This window comes from Spermophilus citellus (assembly GCF_964194105.1).
Source record: "Spermophilus citellus genome assembly, chromosome: 10".
NCBI classification, from domain to species: Eukaryota; Metazoa; Chordata; class Mammalia; order Rodentia; family Sciuridae; genus Spermophilus; species Spermophilus citellus.
The window spans coordinates 69,727,489-69,753,282 of NC_138197.1; the positions used below are offsets into that span (position 1 = coordinate 69,727,489).

A 25,794-nucleotide genomic window follows, 5' to 3' on the forward strand; every position below is an offset into this window, starting at 1 on the left:
GTGCCACTCACTAATTCAAGCATGAATTTAAGAATGCAAGACCCCTTTCACTGCCACAGGTTCACTTCATACCCAAAAATGACTGATTTCTCTGATTCAAACTCAAAAAGCCTTCTTGCCTTCTGTCTCTAAAAGTAACAAATTCACTTTCTTAAGGAAAGAAAAATCATTAAATACCCAGTAATAAATGCAAATTGTTGCTGCTGAATCAAACCATGTATGTAATGCTTGCCCGGTTAAATAAACATCAAACTTGGGAGTCTTACAAATTGAGAAGGATGGAGGTAAATGCTGTTATTTAAAAAGATTCCCATTCTTAGAAAGTGAAATAATAAGAGTAAGAAGCAGCATCAGAAAGCACTAAGACCAAGAGATGGGGCGACAGCCACCCCAAACACTTGGACTTCTTTCCATAGATCTCACCTTGAGAAAACATAATTATGAAAACCCTCAAAAGTCAAGTTGTTCCACATGAAGTCCTATTAAAGTTGAAAGTGGAGATTATTATATATATATATATATATATTTCCCTTTGCTAATACCAGAATTATATTCATGGTTAAGGTCTCTTGGCCTAGGCCAAAAACTGAGCAACTAGCTGCCAATGTCTGACACATAGGACCATTTCCTTTTACGTTAATGGGCCATCAACTCCTGCATAGGGTAGTCTTGCCTTCACTAATGTTACACAATCCATTTACTTCCTCTACATTAGTGACTTCAAATGCACCTTGGGGAGATACTGCAAAACAGCAAATATGGAGCCAGGCCAACTTGATGCTTGCAAAGACATAAGAAAAGAGGTAGCATCTAGAAAAAGTAAAAAAAAAAAAAAAAAAAAAGCCTAGCAGGCATGTGTGTGAAGGGGAGTATGGGGAGATGGGACCCATCCTCTGTCAATTTGCTGAGGCAGATGGGCCCTGCTGTGAGAGCTGCCCCCTCCTGGGAAAAAAGCCAGTAGGTTGCCTCCTCTCTCCACGGTTACATATTAAGCCTGCAACTGTTTACGTTCAATCTCAGATACATTCTGTTCACCAGCTTCAGAGTTCCAAGTGCAGGTGCCCTCAGTTAATCATCCCAGCTCACTCCAGAGTCATTTCCAGCAGTGAAGGATGTTCCAGGCAGCCAGGCAGCCAGCCAGCCAGCCAGCCAGCGGCAATTTTTTTTTTTTAATTTGCACCATTCTAGTCCCCAGAGACAGGTTTTAAAAGTTTGTTTTTTGTTTAAAGTACTTTCTTCAAATGTAAGGATAAAAGTCATAGGACAAATATAGAACTTTGAATTGGACAAAGAAAGACTGAATGAGAAATAAACAAACTTCTGGAGGTGGTCAGGTGGGGTGGGTTCAGAGAGTGGCAAATGGACAGAACAACAGGTTCAACACACCTTGAGGAAAGATAATATTGAAAAGGCATTGAAGGTTAACATCTGGGACAAGAAAACCAACCTCAAGTTTCTTTTGAAAAAGCTATTTACTTTTTTCCAAATATGTCTTACAGACAAGGGGTAATATGAGTCAAAAACATTCTATAGATGGAAAAATTTTAGCATCCAAAGTGCAAAGACAAAAATGACTGTGGTTTTTCTTGCCACATGAAATATTGACAGTCTTCCCTACAGCCTCATCTTATTTGTTAGCTGGGATGACAAACAGCATACTAACCTTTAGAAATAGGAATCTACTGGACAAAAGGTGGGAGGGTGAGGCCTCAGAATGAATTCAACTTTAAAACAACAAACTGGCTATGACCCCAATAAAACCCAAAGTCCAGCAAGTCGCCAATCAGAGATAAAAAGAAGTATCACATTCACAAGGTTGTGTCACTTCTCAAGACCTTAAGAACTAATCAATCCAAATTAAAGCTATGCATACTCCCATGACTAGTTCTGTCCTCAACCTATCCTATTTATGAAGGTTCCATGCTATAGTTCAATTCATAATGGGAAAAGGGAAATTGCAGGTTCTGAGAAGGAACCATCCTAAATTCTCTGACTAATCTTTTCTTTACCCTGTCCCCTCACTTCCAAAGAGGCAGGGTTTCTGTCATTGTCTCATGGAGATGAGTTAAATAACACTAGAGAAGTCATTCCAGGATCAGCATTTGGCTTCAAGCCAAAGGGATGCCTCCTGACCCCAAAAGAACCACAATTCCATATTTCTCCTTCAACCCCTATAGGGATCTCCCATCTGAAAGTTCCCAACAACAACAGCACAAAGTGCTGATAAAATGTTACTGGAGGAGGAGAAGAGGGAGATATATATATATAGTTTTAATAAAACCCTCATGCACAATTAAACTTGATTAAAAGCCTGGAGAATGCTAAAAGTAGTACAGAGGCTGCAGAGCAGAGAGTACAGGTGTGCCCTTTCCTGCAGTTGGTAAATGCTGGGAAGTAACAGGCAGACGTGACTTCACTTGAGCATTGGAGAAGCAAAAAAGTTGCCTTGTCGTCCTAGGTTGGTGGCAGACTTGCTTTTGCTCCCAAATCTACACATACACACACATATTAAAACAAAAAAAAAAAAGAGAGAGAGAGTGTGAAAGAAAGAAAAAAGTATTCTATATAAAACAATGAACAACCAACCATAATATTATATAATCAACTAAAAATAGGAAACCCTAGACAACTATTTTGTTAGGTACTCTTAGTCACCTGAAATGAGAGGGGAAATAATTAATAATCTTTAGACCCTTTCTTAAGAAGGTAGTCCTATAGCTCTAATTTTACTTTTAAAATCTAGTTGCTAGCTTAAGATCTGATTTGATTTTTCTTTCAATATATTTGATATACCAGAAGAGAAGTCTAAAGAAGGAGTCATCTCTAATTTATTAAGGAGGCCAATTCTGAATACCTGGGAGTGTTCTTGGTGAGGGTAGAGCGGACTCTTTGGGATAGGGAGCTGGATGACGGAGTCTTGAGAAGCTGGTGCTCAGGAGTAGTCACGGGCCCCAGTAAGCTCACTTCAAAAGAAGAATTCAGACATATTTTTAAAAGAGAAAAAAGAAAGCACCCTTAAAGATGACCAGTTTTAAGCTGACTGCCTTCTGAAGCATTTAAGAGCTAAGGTTAGGCACAAAGCAAAGTACCACATCATTTTTGTCATAATTTTTGTAACATGTAGGTGTATCTTTTGAACTATGAAGGCAACTATTCAATAAATAGCTGGCATTCACTGCCTGAGTTAGAACATTCTCAAACTCCAAACTTCACACAAACATCTGGATATTTGGTTTTTACTTATACTAGAATAATATGCTTTCTTAAAAAGAAACTTGCAATAATGAAAAAAGTAATAATAAAAAAAAACCATATCCAATTCCAGTGGGGTTGGAATGAAATCACCCTATTCATATAAAACTGTTGATAGCAACATAAACTGATAAAAGCCTTAAAAAATCAAGTTGCGGGGGCTGGGGTTGTGGCTCTACGTAAAGCACTTGACTTGCCTGGCATGTGTGAGGCATTGGGTTCGACCCTCTACACCACATAAAGATAAATAAAAAGGTATTGTGTCCATCTACAACTAAAAAAGAAAGAAAGAAATGAAGTTGGGAGATAGGCATGATGGCACATGCCTATTAACCCAGCAACTCAGGAGACTAAGGCAGGAGGATCACAAGTTCAAAGCCAGCCTTAGTAACTTAGCGAGGCCCTGAGCAACTCAGTGAGACCCTGACTCTAATAAAACATAAAAAAGGGCTGAGGATGTGGTTTGGTGGTTAAGCACCCCTGGGTTCAATCCCCGTTACCAAAAAAAGAAAGAAATCAAGTTGGTAAAACATATCAAAAAACATAAAAAATGTTATCAAACCTTTTAATTCACTAACCCCCACTTATAGGAATTTATCATTAGGGTATATGTATATGTTGGCTGCAGCATTATTTGTAACCATGAAAAATAATGTCACTATCTACCACAACGTGTGAGTTGCTGGCCTCAGCAGCTTAGTGAGACTCTTTTTTTAAAAAAAATATTTATTTTTTAGTTATAGGTAGACACTATGTGTGTGTGTGTGTGTGTGTGTGTGTGTGTGTGTATTTTTTAATGTGTTGCTGAGGATCAAACCCAGTGCCTCACACATGCTAGGCAAGCGCTCTACCTCTGAGCCACAACCCCAGCCCCTAGTGAGACTCTTTTTTTAAAAATTAAAAAGGGCTGGGAATATGGCTGAGTGGTAAACCACTGTTGGGTTAAATCTTTAGTACCAAAAAAACGATATATAAATAAAATAAATGTACACAACTCACAATATGCTCACAAAATTATCACAATATGCTATGTGAAATAGGAAAAAATTGTCTCTAAGCTGTTATTATATCTACATTAAAAATATATATTCAAGGGCTGGGGATGTGGCTCAAGCGGTAACGCGCTCGCCTGGGATGCTCGGGGTGCTGGGTTCGATCCTCAGCACCACATAAAAATAAAATAAAGATGTTGTGTCCACCGAAAACTGAAAAATATAAAATAAATTAATTAATTAAAAAAAAATATATATATCATATATATATATATATATATTTATTTATTTTCAAGGGCTGGGGTTGTGGCCTCGCACGTTCGAGACCCTGGGTTCGGATCCTCAGCACCACATACAAAAATAAACAAGTGAAATAAAGGTGTTGTGTCCAACTACAACTAAAAAATTTTAAAAAAATTATATATATATATATATATATATATATATATATATATATATATATATATATTAAAGCCAGGCACAGTGGTGCACGCCTGTAATCCCACTGGCTTGGAAGGCTGAGGCAGGAGGATCGCAAGTTCAAAGCCAGCCTCAGCAATGTAACAAGGTATTAACTCAGGGTACTCTGTCTCTAGATAAAATATTAAAAAAGGGTTGGAGATGTAGCTCACGGGTTAAGCACCCCTGGGTTCAATCCTCGGTTACAGCAAACAAACATACACACACACACACACACATATATATATACATACATATATATGGGGGGGAGTACATGGAAAAGTTAAAAAAAAAAAATGGTACCAATTTTCCTTTAATGTTAGAATTTTCAATATACATTTAATTTTTATTGAATAGGAATTTCAGTTATAGTAAAGACAGAGAAGAAAGCACATGACCAAAACTAAAGAGAAGCAAGTTGTTGAAGAAACACAATTTAGGCCTGACCTTTAATATCTGGTGTCTGTGGTGTTGAAAAGGCATTTGAGTTTTCAATAACATGCAGGGGATCAATGTTCTCTTGCTCCACCATCATGAACTGACTCCAGTATTCCAGGGGCAGTGAAAGCAGGCGTTCTACCACCTAGAAGTTACCAAATATGTTTTCAAACTTCCGAAAGCTTAAAGCTTACTTGTCATTATCCTCTCATGTATCGTATTGCATAAGTTCATACATTTTATATGAACATACACACATAAACACAAATCTATACATACACCCGTGCCTACCTTGGGTTGACGTTTGATGTCCTGTAACATTGTCACTGGGTCTGGATTGGGCACAGCATGGGCAACAATTGTAGGACCAAAGACTTTAGCCAGATTGGTAACATCCATTTTAGTGTTTGGACTCTGAGCCACTCTAATCAAAATGAGTATTAGGTTAGGTAACTTGCTCATCCACTTAAATGCAGACCAAAATATAAATTCTACAAGAAAACAATTCACCTCTCACACTCCCTAACACCCAATCCACATTATATTCTCCTTGGAAAATTCCCTAATTCCCAGAACAAGTTTCTGCTGTACTAACCTCTGCAAGTGAATCATGAGGAAGGCTAATGTATCCCTGTTGGCCTGGGGTAGTTCACCAACAGCCTGGTACATGGCAGCTATGCTGTTATCTTCATCTGTGATTTCTATAAATGAAAAGAAAGCACCTAGAGGCCTGGACTTCTTTCCCTTGACAGCGGGCCTCCAGGTTATCGACCACAAAGTCTCATCTATACAGTAAGCTTCTGAAACTTCTGATTAGGTTCATGACTGCATCAGACTCTTCTTTCATTAAAAAGCAGGACACTGGCCAACAGCTCAATATTAGAAGTCAGAGCATTTTAAAAATCACCCTTGCAGTTAGGGAAAGTAGTTGACAAGCCATGCTAGGAAGACAGACCTAAAACCACAGTGACAATTACCAAGAAGGTACTCATGAATTCATAAGACATATTTAAGGGCCTACTACGTATGTACCAGGTTATCTTCTAAGTGTTAAGGATAAAGCAAAGAAAGTCCTTACTCATGGAAGACACATTCTAATAGAAGAGTTAGTCAAATAACAACTACATTTCAAGTTGTGATACATGTAGTAAAGATGGCAGGCAAGAAGTTAGAAAGTAATGGAAGCTGTTACTTGAGACTAGTGTTCAGGAAAGGTGTTTCTAAGCATAATACATCTGAAGAGAGACTTCAGATGAAATAAAGGGGCAAACCACATACTTATCTAGAAAGTAGTCAAGGCTGAAACAACAAATGTGATGGACTCGAGGTGGGGAGCAAGCTTAGTACATTCTAAGATGTGTAAAAATTCAACCATCCAAAATGGTGTTGGAGACATAACTAGAAGCCAAATGCTTCTAGTTAAGGAGGACATTTTGGGCTATATTAAAGATTATTGACTTCATTCTGAAGTAATGGGAAGCCAATGGAGGAAAATGAGGACCGAGGGATATCATCTAACTTAAATTTTAAAAGGACTACTCTATACTCTAGCTCATGTGTAAAGATCAGACAGTACCAGGCAAGAGTAGAAACAGGACAATCAATTAGCAGGTTCTTATCATATTCCAGGGGAAGAGTATGACAAAAGGGATAGTAGCACTTCTAATACCACTCTTGGTATCAGGAAAATGAATCAAGATGGTTCCAATTTCTAAAGGACAACCTGACACTTGAACAAAAAATAAGAGCAATGACAAAGGCAAAACAAACAAATAACAACAACAAAACCTATTAATAACCTATACAGAAAGGAAGAGGGGACAATCGTAGGGAATACGTACATGGTTATTCCAACTATCATGAGTATCTACTATGTTTCAGGCCCTGTACTAGGTCAAGGATAAAACAGTAAAAAAGCCCAGTTCTGGTGGAACTCACATTCAGGTGTTAATATATGTATGCCCATACCTGCTGCTTCCATAAAGGCTTTGTTTAGCCTAAAGGTTAGAAGGGGTTCTTTGAGGTTTCGAAGGAAGTCTTTTAAAAGGCTACAGATGGCATGGATATCATCCACTTTGCTGAGAAGGGGTACGGTTTTCACTCTGAGGAATTTCTCTTTCAGCTCTTTTACTGTCCGATCACAGCCTGAGATCCTATACAAGCCAGTCTATTATCAAGATGAAAATTTTAGGTAAGAATCTCCTAATTATTAACACAAACAATAAATTCACCCTGTTCTAGGGTTCACTCTTACCTCAGTTAGCCCTCTCTGCTCAATTTCATTTACACAGTGGACAACAATAGAGGGAATCATTGGAGAAGTTTGGGACACAAAATCAGCCAGCATTCCCTAAAAAACAGAGTTTCCAATTATTATTTACACCATTTAGACCAACAGAAGAGAACTATGCATTTAAGAACCATTTCTATTCTACTGTCATATAGAACGCATAACTAACTAGAACAAATTTAAAAAAAATCACTTTTAGACTAATGCTAAATCTGGGATACATGTCAGCTTTTAAATTCCTTTTCTCAAAAAACATATTAAAACAGATTCTCAATTATTTTTTCTACCTCCAAACTAAGACTGATTTATGATCATATATACCATACTCTTGCATGAACAAATAAGACCACCAGCTATGACTGCCTCCATCTCTTCTCAAGGGCAGCAGAAAGCAAGCAATAATGAGATTATAGGTATGGTCTTTATTATTTTGAAAAAGAAAATCTTTTTAAATTTTAATCATTCTTAGCAAAAAAATTATTTAGCACAATTCATAGCTGATCATGATATAAACTCACTGTATAGGGGAGAACTCCATGATTACAGAAATACCATAAAAAAACCCATAAGCACTCATAAGAACTATTAAGATTAAGAGAACAATAACATTTGATTTTCTGGGAGGTGGGTGTCAGTGTTGTTATTTTGCTTTAATTCTTACTAATATTGTTATATAATCAATTTCTAAACAATTTACTGGTAAAGGTGGGGAGGAGGTGATAAGAGAATTAGTAAATCAAGAATGGAGGTGTGTAGCCGGTACAGTGTCACACGCCTATAATTCAGTGGCTCAGGAGGCTGAGGCAGGAAGACTGCAAGTTCAAAGCCTCAGCAACTTAGCAGAGATTTTAAGCAATTCAGCAAGATCCTGTCTCTAAATAAAATAGAAAAAAGGTCTGGGGATGTAGCTCAATGGTTAAGCACCTCTGAGTTCAATCCCCAGCACCCACAAAACTTTAAAAAAATTAAATGGACTTGAGTTAGTAATCATAAAAGAAAACTGATAGAGTCAGTAGTCACATTAATCTGCATACTTTTTTTGGGGGGGGGAGTACCAGGGACTGAATCCAGGGGAAACTTACCACTGAGCTATATCCCCAATCCTTTTTTTTAAATTTTGAAACAGGTTCTTGTTAAGTTGCTTTGGGCCTAAGTTGCTGAAGCTGGCCTTGAACTTGTGATCCTCCTGCCTCAGCAACCTGAGTCACGGGGATAACAGGCATGTGCCACTGAATCAAGCATTGACCTGTATACTTTCGTTTATGTCTGAAAATTTCCAAAATAGGTTAGGATGGAAAGAAGAGGAGGAAGAAAAAAAAAGAGGGAGTAAGGAAAAGGAGTAAAGAGGGGAGGGAAGAGGAGTTTGTTTTAAAAAGGTTATTGAACAGGCAAACCCAATAGAACTTTGCTACAAGTTAACATTTTACAATTTCTATTCATTGTTCATGGAGGAAAATGTATTCAGCATCCATAATTTTAGAACAAAAACCAAAATTAAGCCTTTGAAAGGCTAAAAAAGCCACTTGAGTCATACCTCTCCAATCTTGACAGGTGTTCCTATCAGAGTAGGAATGCAAGGAAGGGGACAGCGGTCCCGACATTCTGGATGAGAAACCACACGACAATCTCGACACTTCAGAGACAGCTTGCCAAATTTTATCCGTTTCCCACACGGAACACAGGATTCAGGTTTAATAACCTAAGGATAAAACAGAACAAAAAAAAAAAAAACAAAATTATCTTCATTGTCACCAATATCTATTGAACACTTAGTATGTGCCAAACATACTTCTAAGGTCCTTATACACGCTTTTTATGTAATTTTCCAAAAAATCCAATAAAGCAGGTTTGTTTTCTTCATTTTAAGATAAGGAAATAGAAACAAAAGGAGGTTAAGTAACTTGCCTGAAGCTATCCACCTGGAAGACAGCAGTGTATAATAGTGGAAAGAACTTGTCTCTTGACAACTTGTCAGAAAACCTGGATGCTAAATCTGCCACTATCATATGTCTCAAACAAGTCAATTAACTCCTGTAAGGCTTGGTTGGTTTGCTTGGATTTTTATGAGGAAACCAAATGGTATAAAGTTAAAACATTTTGAAAACCTGCTATGTTTTCAAATATGGCATATGACTATAACCTCAGACTCAGGAGGCTAAGACAGGAGATCGCAAGGCCAGCCTCAGCACTTTAAGCTCTAAGCAATTTAGTGAGAATCTGTCTCAAAAAAATAAAAAGAACTGGGGATACAGCTCAGTAGTAAAGCATTCCTGGGTTCAATCCCTCGAACAGAAAAAGATGCCACATTCAAGTACAAAATTTAAGCATGTATTACTGAAAGTACAATTATTTCTAAAAAGTTGTTTTCTTTAATACAAGCCTCCATAATCAGGAGTTACCCCTGGAGATTGAGATTGGAAAGAGGAAAGGAATTTGAAATTTAACTTTATAACACTAAAGTGTTTATATTTATTCCAGTACATATTACTTTTTCAATTAAAATATTAAGAGTCCTGAAAGAAAATGAAGCAATCACAGATCTACCGTCTTAGAGACAAAGTCATGCAGGCGCATCCCTCCATTACTCTGTGGTGTGCCTGAACTCTCATTCTCGGTTCTTGGCTCCAGAGGTCTACTGCTCAGGGTGGAGTCACTGTTCCAAGGTTGTAAAGTACCTAGAAAACAAGCAAATTTAAACTTCGTCTTAAAAATTTGAATTTTAGCCCCACTTTTAATTTAACTGATAAACAGTAATCTGTAAGCATAACCAAAAGTGAATTCCAACAGCTCTTCCAAAGAAAAAGTTTCAAGAAAAACTAAGTTACATACAATGGCACAGATGAGGATAGCAACCTGAAGGTAAAGCATGACACAAACACATCTCTGGTTCTCAGTAGACATCAAAAAGAAACTACCCACTACAACCAACCCCTATCTCCAGGGCTTCTAAGCAAACAACTCTCTCATGATCAGTGGAGTAGAGGTAAGGGAACAGAGGGAAGGAGAAAGGAAGGGATAGGGGACGTGCTGGGACTGAATTAGAGCAAATTATATTCTATGCTTATATAATTATGTCAGAACAAATCCTAAGGGTCCGGGGTTGTGGCTTAGTGGTAGATCACTTGCCTAGCATGTGTGAGGCACTGGGTTCGATCCCCAGCACCATCTAAAAATAAAAATAAATAAAATAAAGGTATTGTGTCCATCTACAACTAAAATAAATAAATAAATAAAGACTCCTAGGCCCGGTGCAGTGGCGCACATCTGTAATCCCAGCAGCTCGGGAGGCTGAGACAGGAGGATCGTGAGTTCAAAGCCAGCCTCAGCAAATGCAAGGCACTAAGCAACTCAATGAGACCCTGTCTCTAAATAAAATACAAAATAGGGCTGGGGATGTGGCTCAATGGTTCAGTATCCTGAGTTCAACCCCTGGTACCCAACCCCCACCCACCAAAAAAGAATCCTAATATTATGCATAACTAAAATGAACTAATTAAAAAAAGAAAAATGAAACCAATTCTCTCAAATCTTTACTAGCTGTTTTAGAGATTTGGGGTAGGGATGAGGTACTACAATTTGAACCCAGCAGTGGTCTACCACTTAACTACATCACCAGCCATTTCTTTAAATTTTTTTAAGTTGCTGGGATTATAGGTGTGCACAACCATGCCTGGCAGTTACCAGTGGTTTTAACAGGCAATTTATTCACAAACTAACAGACCTGTTTTCCTTCGGCTCCTTGTCAAATATGGCACAGTTTCAATAGTGGACACAGCTTCAATGGGCCCACCATCATTGGGAACAGTTACTGTAGTCTTTGCAACTATGGATTCATTTCCCTGCAACAAAAGTAACAATAAGAGAAGGAGGAACATAAAGATTCTAACTTTCTCTTCCACTATACCAAAGTTGAAATTTCATACTTCAAAATATAAATTTCAGTCACAGGAATATATATATGTGTGTGCAATCACAGGAATATATGTATGTGTGTGTACACATACACATAAGCAACAAAGGAGCAAACCTACAGCTGACAACTGTTTACTTAATAAGAGTAATCTGGAGGATAAGGATCTTATCACATAGGAAAGATCTTATCAAATACATCTCAAAATAACACTGCAATGTTGAATACAGTGTTTTTAATGCTCAGGAGTACTAATCTGTGGTATGATCAAGACCACAGTTCTCTTGGCCTTACTCTTCTTACCTGGTCTACTGTGGAGCCAATGGAACGAGTTTTCTTTATAGGACCAGGGGGTCCATCAACAAACTGTCGGCTATTGGAGCGCTAGAGAGGGGACAAAGACCAAAAACCTTAGGGCCAAGTATATCTGAAGCACAGAAGATAAAATTATTCCATCAGACAAATGGATAGAAGTCCTAAGGCCCAGGGCTACAGTAAATGACAATGTGCTCTCTCTCATTGCCCATTTCTAAATGAAGAATAAGTCGTACAAACACAAAAATGCCCTCAGTGCCCTAGAAAAAGAAACAAGCTTTGGAGAAATTTAGATGACAGTGCCAGAAAAAGTAGAGCTGTAATCCTATCTAAGTACATGAAGTCTATAGAAACACATTAGATACCCTAAACAAGCAGACACAGATAGATCTCTATATCCTATTATACACACATTTCATCTGAAGCTTATATTAGAGCACAAAGTCTCGCATAAAAATTCAAATGACAACTCAAAACAAACTTAAGTATTTCCATTTCTACTGTATGAGATGCAGCCCAGACAAGTGAAATAGGACAGAATTCTATCCTGAGTCACTTCCTCAAAGACTATTAATACCAGCCCTACAGCATAAATCCTTCAGTAATATGTGTCTAACAATGACTAGAACAAGTATCAGGAATGGGGTACTATAGCAAAATTTCTAGAGAAACACACTTGAGTTGTTACTTTTGTTACAAAAAAAAAAAAAAAAAGAAAGAAAGAAAAAGAAATACCTACCCTCTTTTCTCTCTTCTTCAATTTGAAATTCTTCACCAAAGAAGAATCCCAATCCTGTTGACAATTATACTGCATTAATTTATTTCTTTGGTTAGGACTCTCCTAAAGCCATGCAAATAAATTTACAGGGAACTTTCAAGGCTTCTTGAGTCAGAATGCCTAAACTATAATTGGAGAGGGAAGGGAAGATCTCCAGTGTTGTAGCTTTAGAGCTACTTAGTACATTAATATGCTTTCTTTAAAAAACTGAAGCTGTTATAATAGAATCAGGAATCAATATCACAGAGGCATGAAAAGGTTAAAGAATCAACTGCTATAGTAATTATTTCCAGTGCCTTGTCTTTTATTTCTGATTTATTTTTATTTTTTTTTAATATTTATTTTCTAGTTTTCGGCAGATACAACATCTTTGTTTGTATGTGGTGCTGAGGATCGAACCCGGGCCACACGCATGCCAGGCGAGCGCGCTACCGCTTGAGCCACATCCCCAGCCCTATTTCTGATTATTTTTGTAATTAGTTTTAGAACTTACAGAATGCTAGGCACTATATTGATCATGTTAGATATGATTCTTTCCCTTAAGGGACTGCTAGTGTCTAATCAGATGTTCTATTGCTACTTAAAAAATTTGAGTTTAGGGGGCTGGGGTTGTGGCTTAGCAGTAGAGTGCTCGCCTAGCACGTGCAGGGCCCTGAGTTTGATCCTCAGCACCACATAAAAATAAATAAAATAAAGGTATTGTGTCCAACTACAACTAAAAAATAAATATATATTTTTTAAATTCGAGTTTAGTTTTATGTCTCTCAATTATTCCTCTATCTAAGATCCCCACTCTGGAAAAAAAAAAAATTCTTCTTTACCCTGAAGAATTTTTTACTATGGTCTAGTTTCAAGTCACTTATTCCAACCATATGCATTCGCTGAAGTTTTTTACCTGTGATTTCCTTATTTCTGATTGTCCCTGTCACATATAGCAAATAGCACCTAGGCTAAATAAATTCAAATTCCTCAATTTATACTCAAGTAATTTAGCTTCTGGTTATTTGATTCAGTTTCAGTTATAAGAAATGTCATAACAGATCTAGCTCAAAAATCAGCTAATAAGCTGTTGTTTTTATTATATAGCCAAGACCTACTCTATATTATTCTTTGCTTCAAAAAGGGGTTGCCTAGTATTTATATCCACAAAATGGCCATATTTCACACCTTGTCTAACACTGAGTTTGGCCAGAAAACTCCTAGGCATGTTACAAGTAGTTGTCACTTGTTTTGCTATGGCAGAAAAATCAACCACCAATAAATTCCTCTGATTTATTCTTTTGTTTGCTAAGTTTCTGCCAGTAACAAAAAAGATACACTAATCAGAGCTGGGGTTGTGGTTCAGTGGTAGAGCGATTGCCTAGTATGTGTGAGGCACTGGGTTTGATCCTCAGCACAGAAAAATAAATAAATAAACAAAATAAAGATATTGTGCCCATCTACAACTAAAAAAGAAATCTAAAAAAAAAGATACAATCAATGAGCTACCAGTCTCCTAAATAAAAAAAGACCAGCATATCTATCAGGGGATGACCTTTTACACAAAAACATCATCAAAAAGTAAAAGAAGGATGCTGGCTCATAAAAGCAGGTTACAAAGAGTTTAAACATGTTATTCATTTAGCAAAGCACTATACACTGTCTAGAAATTCTCATCACATTTTTCTGGGTGAAGTCCTAGCACTTTGGCTTTCTTCTTTTTTTTGGTGGAGGGGGGAGCGAGGGCAGTACTAGGGATTCAACCTAGAGGCCTCCTACCACTGGGTGACAACCCAGTCCTTTTTATTTTATTTTAAGGCAAGTTCTCGCTAACTTGGTGAGGTTGGCTTCAAATTTATGATCCTCCTGCTGCAGCCTCCCAGTAGTTGGGACTGCAGATGTGTGTCACTACCCTTGGTTTCCTTTTAATTGCAAAGTATAGTTACCTTTCCTCTAGAAAACTAATTCAGAAATAAGACACAGGTCAGCCAGGTGCAGTGGCACATGCCTACAATCTCAGTGACTAGAAGAGGCTGAAGGAGAAAGATTCTAAGTGGCCAGCACAGACAACTTAGGGAGACGCTGTCTGAAAATAAAAAAATAAAAAACACTAGGGACATAGCTCAGTAGTACAGCACCTCTGGATTCAATCCATATCACAAAAAAGAGAAAGGGGCTGAGGCTGGGGCTCAGTAGTAGAGTATTTGCCTAGCAAGCACTGGGTTTGATCGTATTTTATAAAAATAAATAAATAAAATAAAGGTATTGTGTCCATCTATAACTAAAAAATTTTTAAAAAGAAAGAAGGCACAAATGTATTAACTCCAAGAGCAGCAAATAAACTCTGCCTAGATACAGTCTTGAAAAGTTCTTATTGTTACCTGGGGCTTTAATAAGTACAGATATCAATTAGTACATGCAGCTCAGAGATGCTTTAAATAAACTTGAACTCAGGCCAAATCTTGAATTCTACATTTTCACTTCTAGAAACTAAATAAATATATACTTTTAAGATAATCTCTCACAACTTATAAGTTGCTGTCTCTGAATCCATAACATATCAATTAATAAAGCAGTAATAAAGGGTGTCCAGGAGAGAATAGGAGAGATGCTCCTCAGGGAGCAGGATTAAGAAAAGTAAATATTATCTGAGATCAAATGTTTATTACCAGTGATTCATCAGTCTTATCAAAGCTGATATCTGATAAAATTGAACCAGATTCATCAATGGTTGACAGCCTAGATGAACAAAACAATAAACTGTTAGACACACAAGACTATGGAAAGTAAAACCCACCAATATTCAGAACAAGTCCCTCTGGTCAGGTAACAGGAGCAAGTTCGTTGCATATTTTCTCTAAGGAAACAACTATGAGTTCAAACCCTGGCTGCAATGGTTGCTTTTTTATGTTTTTATGGGAATGTGTGCAAAATACAGGTGTAGCATAGTTGCTTTTTCAGGAGGGCTTATAGCAGCAGGTGAAAGTTATAGCCAGGGCTATTGGTGCTATTCCCTACTGACTCTATACTACAGGTTACTAAAAATTCACAAGGCAAAGAGTTGAAGTTTCATTTGATCCCAATTATGGCTGCTTTCTACAAGACAGTATTATCAAGCATTGGCTTTTAAGAAATGAAGTCCATTTATCTTCTTAGTTATAAAGATTCCCCATAAAACAACCAAGCAACAAAACAAACAGTTCTAAGAATGCTGACCTTTCCCTACTTATTGTATTGGGGTATTCAATTTGAAATTTGGCTGAGACTATTTTAAATAGTGATACTGTGAAACAAAATTACTGTCTAGTCTTAGGCTCACAGCAGCCTTTCTAAACCAGAAAAGCTATAAGAGATCTCTGGAGAGTAAACACTAAAAGTATTGCTGAAATGCCACTTTCACCTTTAGGTTTCTTAGCAATGTGTAGGGTTAGTTATTGATGTGCAATTTAGCCCTGACATCATAATTTTACCCCTAGTGAGACAACATCCTAAGGAGAGATGATTTTTAAAAAAGAAAAGAAAGAGAGCGAGAGATCCCTGTGCCTTTATTACCTACCACCCTTCCCCCAATCTTTTTCTGCTTTCTTCAGCACACATTTCAGAAGCAGTATATTTAAGAGTTCAGATAACAGGAACTTCTGACAGTTGGGTTGCTTGTGATCAGATAACAACAGATGCAGTTTTCCCACCTTTTGTTCCCAGCATTGCCACTGGATGGTTGACCTCTATTGAGAAAAGCCAAAGCTGATTTTTGCTCCTCGCTTAGTTGAATGCTTCCAGATGTGTCACACATGAGCATCTCTCGAATCAGCTGAATCTGTCGTTCCTATAAACCAAAGCAGGGTAAAATATCATAACTAGCCAGGGAAGAAAGCATCACCTCAAATTTATGGAACAAGCAGACCAGAAGACATTAAAATACAGCATTATGCAAATAGGCCTTCAGGAAGGTGGCTACACCAATAGCATATTAATTCACATCAAGCCTAGATTGTGGCTCTGATTTCTGATTGTTAAAATGAACTCCATCTAGAATAGTGGGGTTTCTGCTACAATACTTTTGGATCAAACTGCTAATCCAAGAGGAAAGTAATGCAAAATGAGAGTCCCAAAATAGATTTCACATAGCAAAAACACTTTAGTGTCATTTTATGAGGACAACTATTGACTTCTCCTAAGGATCAAAGGAGTCACTTGCCTTTCTAAATGGTGGAGCAAAATGCATTAAAATAAATACAAAGCTGTAATGCACTGGAACCAGACAATTTGAGCTTACTGAGGCATCTAACACTGAACCAAGATGGATTAGTCCCTTCAAGAAGAGGGCTTTCCTTTGCTGCACCGTGGCACATCAAAATGATAGTGTTCTATGTCAGTTACATTGCTCAACTGGTTAACTACATCTAGCCCTCTACCCTAAATTAGAGAGCAGTGATGAAAGGAAAAGTTCAAGTTTCCTTGCCTGTATATATGACAATATATATATTCCCACTATTCACTTAAGGATGAAGACATTCTGGGGACCACTTATAATAAACAGTGTGGGATGGCCAATAACTTGTGACAGATCAAGAACACTAGAATTTTCCTGCCTTCCCCACCATTTTAACTCTAAATTCTCACTTATAATCTTTCTATTGAGTAACAGTTTCAAGTCTAAAAGATAAAAAAATTTTAATTTTATGAGTCATAGGCTACAATTTCAGTTCCAATCACTGGAAGATGTCAAAGGACTGGTCACTTTCAGTTCTTTAATGTGGAGGAAACTTGGTATCTTTGGCAAGAGGAAAGATTCTCAGATGATGCTTCCCTTGAACCACCACTGTTCTAGCATAGAAAACAATACACACCAGTTTTTCACAATCAGCCTCAGCTCGCTGTCTCCGTTTAATCTCTACATCCACTTGATTCCGTGCATGTTTTAGCTTAACATCCAGAGCACTACGCTCAGTCTCTGCTTTCATCAAAAGATCCTTGTATTTCCCCAGCTCATGGTCTGTTCTCTGCCATTTCTTCCGGAAATCCTCAAAGTCCTTCGCCAACTGGATGAATTCTGAGGAAAGGTGAAAACTTCCATAATTCAAGTATGAGTAGAATAAAATACTGCTCAAATAAATGGATCCTAAGTTAGCTTTACTATAAATACATACTTAAGGAACCAACTGAACTATGGGCAAACCCAGCTGAAAATAACCAGGAGCAGTTCCTGAATATGTTTATCAGTTATAGATGAGAGCTTTGTAGGGAACAATTCCTGAGTCAATGGGCCACTTACTTTTGGCTTAGCCAGTAGCATCTGCTATAGAATATGTTAACTCATTAGTCACCTGGCTCCAGATGCAACACTAACACTGAAACCTCCTGAACAGAAGGCAATCAAAGGGGGATACCTGTGGGGCAGCTGTCACGCACCAGGACAGTTACAGCTATAAAACAAAAACAGTCTCTTTTACAGTCACGCATTGTTGCGCCAGAGACGTTAAACAGCAAATTCAAATGAAACTGCTGTAATATGCTCCAGTAGATGTAGATTAATATTACAGATGTCTAGGCCTGCAATTCCATTCAGCTATATAATTATACAAATATTGATTTGAAAGTAAAGAGCCAATTTGTTTTTGCTGTTTAACACTGCCTGAAGGGTATGTAAACATTCCAGTTGGAAAAATAGGAGAGAAGATCATAAAAGTTCTTAAAAAGTCACTGATAGCAAAATATGAACTCTTCTTAAATGTCTGCAAAGACAGCATCACTTAAGTCAGCACCTCAAAGCAAGATAACACTTGTGGCATTCATTCTTATCACCTGCTACTGGTAAAGACTGTCCTACAATGTACTTGCCTTACAATTTTCCGGTTAACCTCAATCTATCTCTAAGCATCTCTCTCCACCAACATCTTGGAGGAAGGTTCCAACATATATATACTGCTGGTCAAACTAACATAGTTTACAGTTGAAACTAGGTCACATTAAAGCAAAGCCAACACATTCTTAGGCAGTAAAGGCACCTTTCCTATTTAAATTTAACCCATGAGTATAAAAACAGTATAGTGTCTTTTTATAACTTGACTAAATTTCAGACTTACAAATTGATACCAAGTCATTCTAAAGAAACCAAGTCATAAGGAAACCTTAGGTTATAGCGAACAACAAATTTTAGCAAAATAGGACTTATGACCTAGTTATCACAATGCAAATATCAAGGACCAAAAACTAAGTTTTACCATGCAAATAGTTTTAAATAACATGTTGGTTTAGCTAACAATCAGAAACATATTATTGGTTTTTAAAAATTATTTAAAAAAACACAATATATCTCTTTGCAAATTTAACTATTTCAACATTATAGATTCACAAGAAAAAAATTTTAAGCAAGAATTTCTTATTTGGACATGTTGACTCTGACAATTCATCAATCATTACTCTCACATTAGTGCATTTTTGTGATGTATACAATACTTCAATTTCAAGAAATACACTTTTAGGCGGGTAGGATGGCACACACCTATAATCCCAGAAGTTGGATTGCGAGTTCAAAGCCAGCCTCAGCAAAAGCGAGACATTAAGCAACCAAGTGAGACCCTGTCTCTAAATAAAATACAAAATAGGGAATGTGGCTCAGTGGTCAAGTGCCCCTGAGTTCGATCACCAGTAGCACACACAGCCCCCCACCAAAAAAAGAAATGAACTTTTAAACCTCAAAGTCAAATTTTTTCTAGTTCCTCACTGTGGTCCATTACACAGTATTTCTAAAGATGGTGTTACATATACAATCAAATATTTACTGAACTGAAAAACAATTTGATAATGGAAAAATTTCCATGCAATCTCATTTTGCTAGTTTGTTCTTTAGGAGATAAAAAAAAAAGTGTATATATATATTTATAAGTGCTACTGGGAATTGAACATATTATAGGTGCTCTACCACTGAGCTACAAGTCCAATTTTTTTTTTTTTTTTTTTTTTTTTTTTTTGAGACAGGGCCTCACTAAATTGCTGGGATTCACTAAGTTGCTAACAGTAGCCTGGAAAATTTGCAATCTTTCTGCCTCAGCCTCCCAAATCACTGGGATTACAGTCATGTGCCAATGGACCAGTTTCCTTTTGACATTCTTAAGGGCAGGGATGTTGTGTCTTCTCTGATCCTTTATCTTCAGTGCCTTGCACCCTACCTAACACATAATAGGCTCTTAAATGTTTGTTGAATTAGTGAATAAAGAATTGCTATTCAGATCACATTTAAACTCCAGGCATCCAAGTTCACTTTACCAATCAAATTAAACTTACTTCCTATACTACACAATACTTTCTCTAGCTAACCCAGTCTATCCCTGCTCCCAAAACAAACACATATTTATTTCTGTCTTCTCATTTCATGAGTAAGCTGTGTACCTACTCTTCTTTACATACCCATTTTTCAAGTCCCATCTGCTCTGTGAACCCTTTCCTAATCATTTTGCTCCATATTAAGTTGTTCTAGACTTCCCCCAAAGCATTTATTGATATTTGTGTTACCTACTATTTTATTAGGAAAAAAACCTGAGTTTCCTGTGTTCAGCACACTATCCTGGCTTGCCCTCTCATTATTAGTTTTGTTTGTTTTGGCAGTACAGGGAGTTGAACCTGGTACCTCTCACACTGGCTCTCCACAGAGCTACTTGTTATTTTTTATTTTGTGACAGGATTTCACTAAATTGCCTCGAAATTGAGATCCTTCTGCCTTAGGTTCCAGAGTTGCTGAGATTACAGGCCTGGGCCACCGCATCTGGCTATTCACAAGCTCCTACGTGTATATAACACACTTTGGTTATATCTGCCCTTTATCTATTCCTTCCTTCTTCCTCTTTCCATCATGTATGGGTGATCTGATCCACTTGTAAAGTGCTAATTCTTTTTTTTTTTTTTTTAACATTTATTTTTTAGTTTTAGGTGGACACAATATCTTTATTTTATTTTTTATTTTTATGTGGTGCTGAGGATCGAACCCAGTGCCTCAAGCATGCCAGGCGAGCACACTACCACTTGAGCCATATCCCCAGCCCATAAAGTGTTAATTCTTAACAACCAGATCTAGGTCAGGCCTGGTGGCATACACCTGAAATCCCAGCAGCTCAGGAGGCTGAGACAGGAGAACTGCAGGTTCAAAGCCAGCCTCAACAACTTAGCAAGCCTGTAAACAACCTAGCAAGACCCTGTCTCAAAAAATTTTTAAAAAGGATGGTGAGGGAAGGGGAGAAAGGAAGGACAGCAGAATAAAATAGACTTTATTATTGCTGTATGTATATACGTGACTGCATGACCAATGTGATTCTGCAACCTGTACACTCAGAAAAATGAGAAATTACACCCCATCTGATTCAAATATATGATATGTCAATATCATTGTACTGTCATGTGTAACTAATTAAAACAAATTTTTAAAAAATGTACTTTTGGGGCTGGGGATGTGGCTCAAGCAGTAGCGCGCTCGCCTGGCATGCGTGTGGCCCGGGTTCGATCCTCAGCACCACATACAAACAACGATGTTGTGTCCGCCGATAACTAAAAAATAAATATTAAAAGATTCTCTCTCTCTCTCTCTCTCCCTCTATCACTCTCTCTTTAAAAAAAAAAAATGTACTTTTGGGCTGGGGATGTGGCTCAAGCAGTAGCACACTCGGCTGGTATGCGCGGGGCGCTGGGTTTGATCCTCAGCACCACATAAAAATAAAATAAAGATGTTGTGTCCACATCTTTATTTAAAAAATAAATATTAAAAAATTCTCTCTCAAGAAAAAAATTTTTTAAATGTACTTAAAAAAAAAAAAAAAATGGGGATATGGCTCAATGGTTAAACACCCATTGGGTCCATCCCCAGTACCAAAAAACAACCAGATCTATCTTACATTTTTCTTCCACCCAGATTCGAATTTATTACTGCCTGGTGGATTTTCTTTCTGACTTGGGATGCCTTGGTAAATGTAACAGATTGAAAAATTAAAATAAAAAACAAAACACCAACCTGGAAGAAAAAAAGATAAAAAAAAAAACTCCTGTCTCTGAAACTAAAATATTATAATTTTCTTGATGACAAGCACCATATCACATTTACCTCATAATGTATTTATTATACATAGTATAGCAAAAACCTACTCTGTCACTGGCACATAGTAAGTACCTGCTAAATATTAAGATATACCTATTCTTCATATATACACCAATGATATCAAAAAAGTTCAGGAAGCTTACAACAAAATAAAAATAGAAGGTAAAAACCATGAAGAGTGGGGAAAACAAAGATAATAAAATATGTAGGCTATTAAATTATTTATTGGAATATTAACTTTCATTCTTAGCTTTGGGTAACCTTGAACTTAGCTTTAGAAAAACTGGACAAAAAAAAAAAAAAAGAGAGAGAAAGTAAAGAAATTGTGAAGAAAGGCAAGAGTAAGGAGTCAGGGCATATGTGGCCATGGAGGGAATCCCTAGGATCTGAGAAAGGGAGAGATACCTGGGTTTGCACAAAGATTTTAGAACCTAAAAACCATTGAGTTACTTTAGTTTCTCAAAAGCCAACATTGCAAATTATAAATCTGGTGCAGGGAGCAAAATGTTCTTCTGTTATAAAATAGAAATAAATGGGAAAATGGAAATTTGTTTATAAAATAGAGATATCTGTAGGGGTTGGGGCTACAGCTCAGTGGTAGAGTGCTCACCTGGCACATGTGAGGCACTGGATTCAATCCTCAGCATAACATAAAAATTAATAAATAAAATAAAGGTATTATGTCCATCTATAACTAAAAAAATTTTTAAAACAATAAAAACATAAAGATATCTGTAAAAATAAGTATCTTTCTTGTTTTTTTTTTTTTTTTGCATGATCACTTCCAAAAGTATTTTCACAACTAGTATCTCAATTTGTCCCCAAATCCTCACACAGAACTCCCACAACAAAGATAAAGACATTTAAATTCCTATTTTACAGCTGGAGAAACAGACAGAGAAATAACAGTTAAAAGCCAGCACTAGTTTCTGAGACAGTAAATCTCAAGTTCTTCCCTCTATCCCCACATGCTATCAGCTGTGTCTTCCTACAAGTCTTATCATAACAATCTCTTCTACACATTTCCCCTTGTTTCCATCTTCAAAGCACCACTCCAGTAAGGAATGGAATTCCTCTTATTGCTTCTTTCCTGAGCTATGGCAACTGTCTCCTTTCTAATCAGTCTCCCAGCCTCCACCTCTGATGCAGTCTATACCTATGACAGGGTAAATCTTACTGAAGCACAATTCTGATTATGTTACGACTCTTTACTCTGATTCTCTTCAAACCCTCTTGTCACCACTCAGACCTGAAATGTCCTCATTCATTTCTGTCTTTTGGGATCCTACCATATATCTAAGTTTCAACCCAAACCCTACTTTCCTCCATGAAGCCATTTAATTGTCCTTTTCCCTCAACTCAACATACACTAGAAGATGTGATAGGTTCTAATGAAATATTGCTGAATGAACTTGGGTTTTAAGATCCCTTATTTCATATCTGCCCCACTAGACTTCAAAGTAATCCATCTTCTGAAATGATGTGACCTCAAAGAGAAGACTGATTAATATGCCATTGTAGTCACTGAGCTGATACCAGATGACAGGGTCATGCAGCAGCTATTAGAGAGAGAAAATAGAATATTGTTCTGAGAGGCCTGTAAGTGGAAAAGAGCTATTAAAAGCATCAATCAATTAAAAAATATATATATATCGCATGGAATAAGCAAGATGCCATACTAAGAAAACTATGGAGATAAAGGAAAGTTCAAGACATAGTTCTTGCATTACTTTCATACTAGTAAGGCTGACTTGAGAGCAATACTTACTAAATTGGCAATTACTGAAAATCTAAAAGAGGACAGGATGGAAATACAATGAAAAGCTGGCAGAGAATAATTTCCTTATGTCACATGTATCAGTGCTATTAGCTCCATTTTCCTTTCATGCTAATTAACTTCCCAGACTATTCCCTCTATCAACACCTCCTTTTTCTTTTTTCTTTTTAGCAATACTGGGGATTGAACCCTAGTGGCACTCTACCATTGAGCTGTATCCCCAGCCCTTTTTATTTTGAGAAAGATCTCACTAAGTTGCTGAGGCTGTTCTTGAACTTGTTATCCTCCTGCCTCCCAGATGACTAGGATTATAGATGTGTACCTCATACCTGGCTAACATCTCCTTTTTCTTTCCAGCTGTTCACCCTATCTCAATCCTTTATTACACCTTAAACATACGAAGTACATAAAAGTGGGTGCCTAGTTTCTCCTTCAAAAAGAAATTATGACTTTTTTCCTCAACTGAAAATGTTTCATGGAACAGAGAAAGGCCAAAATAAAAAAATATAATTACTCTAAAGGAAAAAACCAACATCCTTGAAAAATCTAAATTTTTCTCAGTTCATACAAAAATGAAATTGGCAACTAATGCCAACTATTCAGTGGAAACAGAACCTTGATAATGAAAAAAGACTGGATAAAATCCATATATAAAACAACGTTTGGTAATGCACTCCTGTAATTCAGCATCTAGGGCAGCTACTACAAGAGGATCACACGTTCAAGGCCAGCCTCAGTAACTTAGTGAGACCTGTCTCAAATTTTAAAAGGGCTGGGGATGTAGCTCAATAGTAAAGCACCCTTGGGTTCAGTCCCAAGTACCCTCCCCCCAAAAAAAGAATAACTACAGAAAAAATTTTAGTGCCCATTTGGAATGTGAGTGCCCTTTAAAGCTTTGACCATGGATAAGGGATTTCACTTTCTTTTTAGATAATCCAAAAAAAAAAAGCAACTTTAAGACTGGAAGATAGGAGCTGGGGTTGTGGCTCAACAGTAGAGTGCTCACCTAGCACATCCGAGGCACTGGGTTTGATCCTCAGCACCACGTAAAAATAAATAAAATAAAGATATTGTGTCCAACTACACCTAAGGGGGGAAAAAAAGACTGGAAAATACTTCAACTTTGTAGAAAACACAAATTTGAAGTGTGTGGGGGTTTTTCCCTTTTTTGCACAGATCAGCTCAGAATGACTTACGGAGTTCATTTCCTTCACTGAGAATCTCCACCCGGCGCACAAGCTGCTCAAACAGATTCCGCAAATTCAGCATTGTGGTATCCATCTTTCTGCCAAGAAATCAAATATACATTAGGGGTCCTACCTTCCCACCTTGACAAAAGATTCAATAGCAATCCAGTACAGCTTATCAGTAACTAACATCTGGACTCTTACATTTGCAGCTAATTATAAGAACCTCAAACCAACAACTGATGTTTTGTGTGATCCTTATTATAAAAACAAAGTTGGAATGTTAAAGATTATTTGAAAACTAGAAAATCTTTTCAGACCTCTAAAGATAACACTCCCTCTCATGCCTTAACCCCCTAACGCTGTAATCATTCTGGTGCTGAGGAGGAAATTAGGAACAATTAGGTAAGTTGATTACAAGATGACCAACTACAAAATGTAGTTTTTTAGTCAAACCTATTTATTAATAAAACATTTTTACCACTTTACTTCTTCTGAACTTTGAAGTCCCAGAATGTAACTTTAAAGGTTTATTTTTTTATTACATTTTTAGCTAATTTCCTATTGCAACTGCCTTTCAAAATGCAGGACATGGTCAGCACATTTCCTACCAATGGCATAAATGACATCACACAAGTGATTAAGTTGGGAAATTGCCAGCTCAGCAGCACAAGAATTATTTCTGTAATGCAGGATTCTCTGCTGGACTGTGTGCAGGGACTACGTCTAATAAATTTATACTAAGTATAGGCAAAGGATTATGTTGTACCACATTCTGGCATCAGGGAGACAATACACCACCTTCACAGTTAGAAGGGCAAAGGAAAAATCATTTGTTATACTGTGTTCTATATAGTGAATTTCAGCTTCTTACTTCCCCCCAAAGACCTGCTGATATTACATTAAAAACACAGTCCTTGAAGGCAGTTCTGTTCCAAATAAACTTCAACTGGGAACATTTTGAGGAAATAAGATCTCCATTTAGCAGTCAAGAAAGAAAGACATTTACTGGATATTATGAAAATTATCAAGAAATAAAATGTCAAATTTGATTTGAAAATCTAATATTCTCAAAAATACTACTAAAAGACTCTTCTTATGTTGCTCTAACCATCATTTAACAATATAGTTCAGGTTGTTATTTCATGTATCTAAATAAAATTTTTAAAATTTTTTTATGAATCTTTAGAGATTTTGTAATTTTTATAAGATTATGAGGGCAAAAAAGAGGGGAAAAAAAGAAAAAGAAAAAACAAGCCACAGAGGAATATAGAAATACAAAGCTATTTTCTATTAAACATTACAGAAATATTCATACTCATGTGACAATTG

The 25,794-nt window shown here is 37.0% G+C and overlaps 1 protein-coding gene across 1 annotated transcript in view; it reads right to left on the reverse strand.

The window, feature by feature from the left end:
- Positions 1-1,516: 1,516 nt before the first annotated feature.
- The window catches only part of RACGAP1 (Rac GTPase activating protein 1), a 30,721-nt gene continuing 6,443 nt past the window's right edge, over positions 1,517-25,794 (reverse strand). The window contains exons 2-17 of the mRNA XM_081311461.1: positions 24,472-24,560; positions 17,264-17,466; positions 16,103-16,239; positions 15,083-15,152; positions 12,396-12,449; positions 11,645-11,725; positions 11,153-11,270; positions 9,976-10,106; positions 8,966-9,130; positions 7,396-7,491; positions 7,110-7,308; positions 5,737-5,842; positions 5,433-5,565; positions 5,151-5,286; positions 2,855-2,963; positions 1,517-2,489 (exon numbers count right to left, since the gene is read on the reverse strand). Of these exons, the coding sequence (XP_081167587.1) occupies positions 2,414-2,489; positions 2,855-2,963; positions 5,151-5,286; positions 5,433-5,565; positions 5,737-5,842; positions 7,110-7,308; positions 7,396-7,491; positions 8,966-9,130; positions 9,976-10,106; positions 11,153-11,270; positions 11,645-11,725; positions 12,396-12,449; positions 15,083-15,152; positions 16,103-16,239; positions 17,264-17,466; positions 24,472-24,556 (1,899 nt within the window). The 5' untranslated portion in view covers positions 24,557-24,560 and the 3' untranslated portion in view covers positions 1,517-2,413. The remainder of the gene's footprint in view (positions 2,490-2,854; positions 2,964-5,150; positions 5,287-5,432; positions 5,566-5,736; positions 5,843-7,109; positions 7,309-7,395; positions 7,492-8,965; positions 9,131-9,975; positions 10,107-11,152; positions 11,271-11,644; positions 11,726-12,395; positions 12,450-15,082; positions 15,153-16,102; positions 16,240-17,263; positions 17,467-24,471; positions 24,561-25,794) is intronic.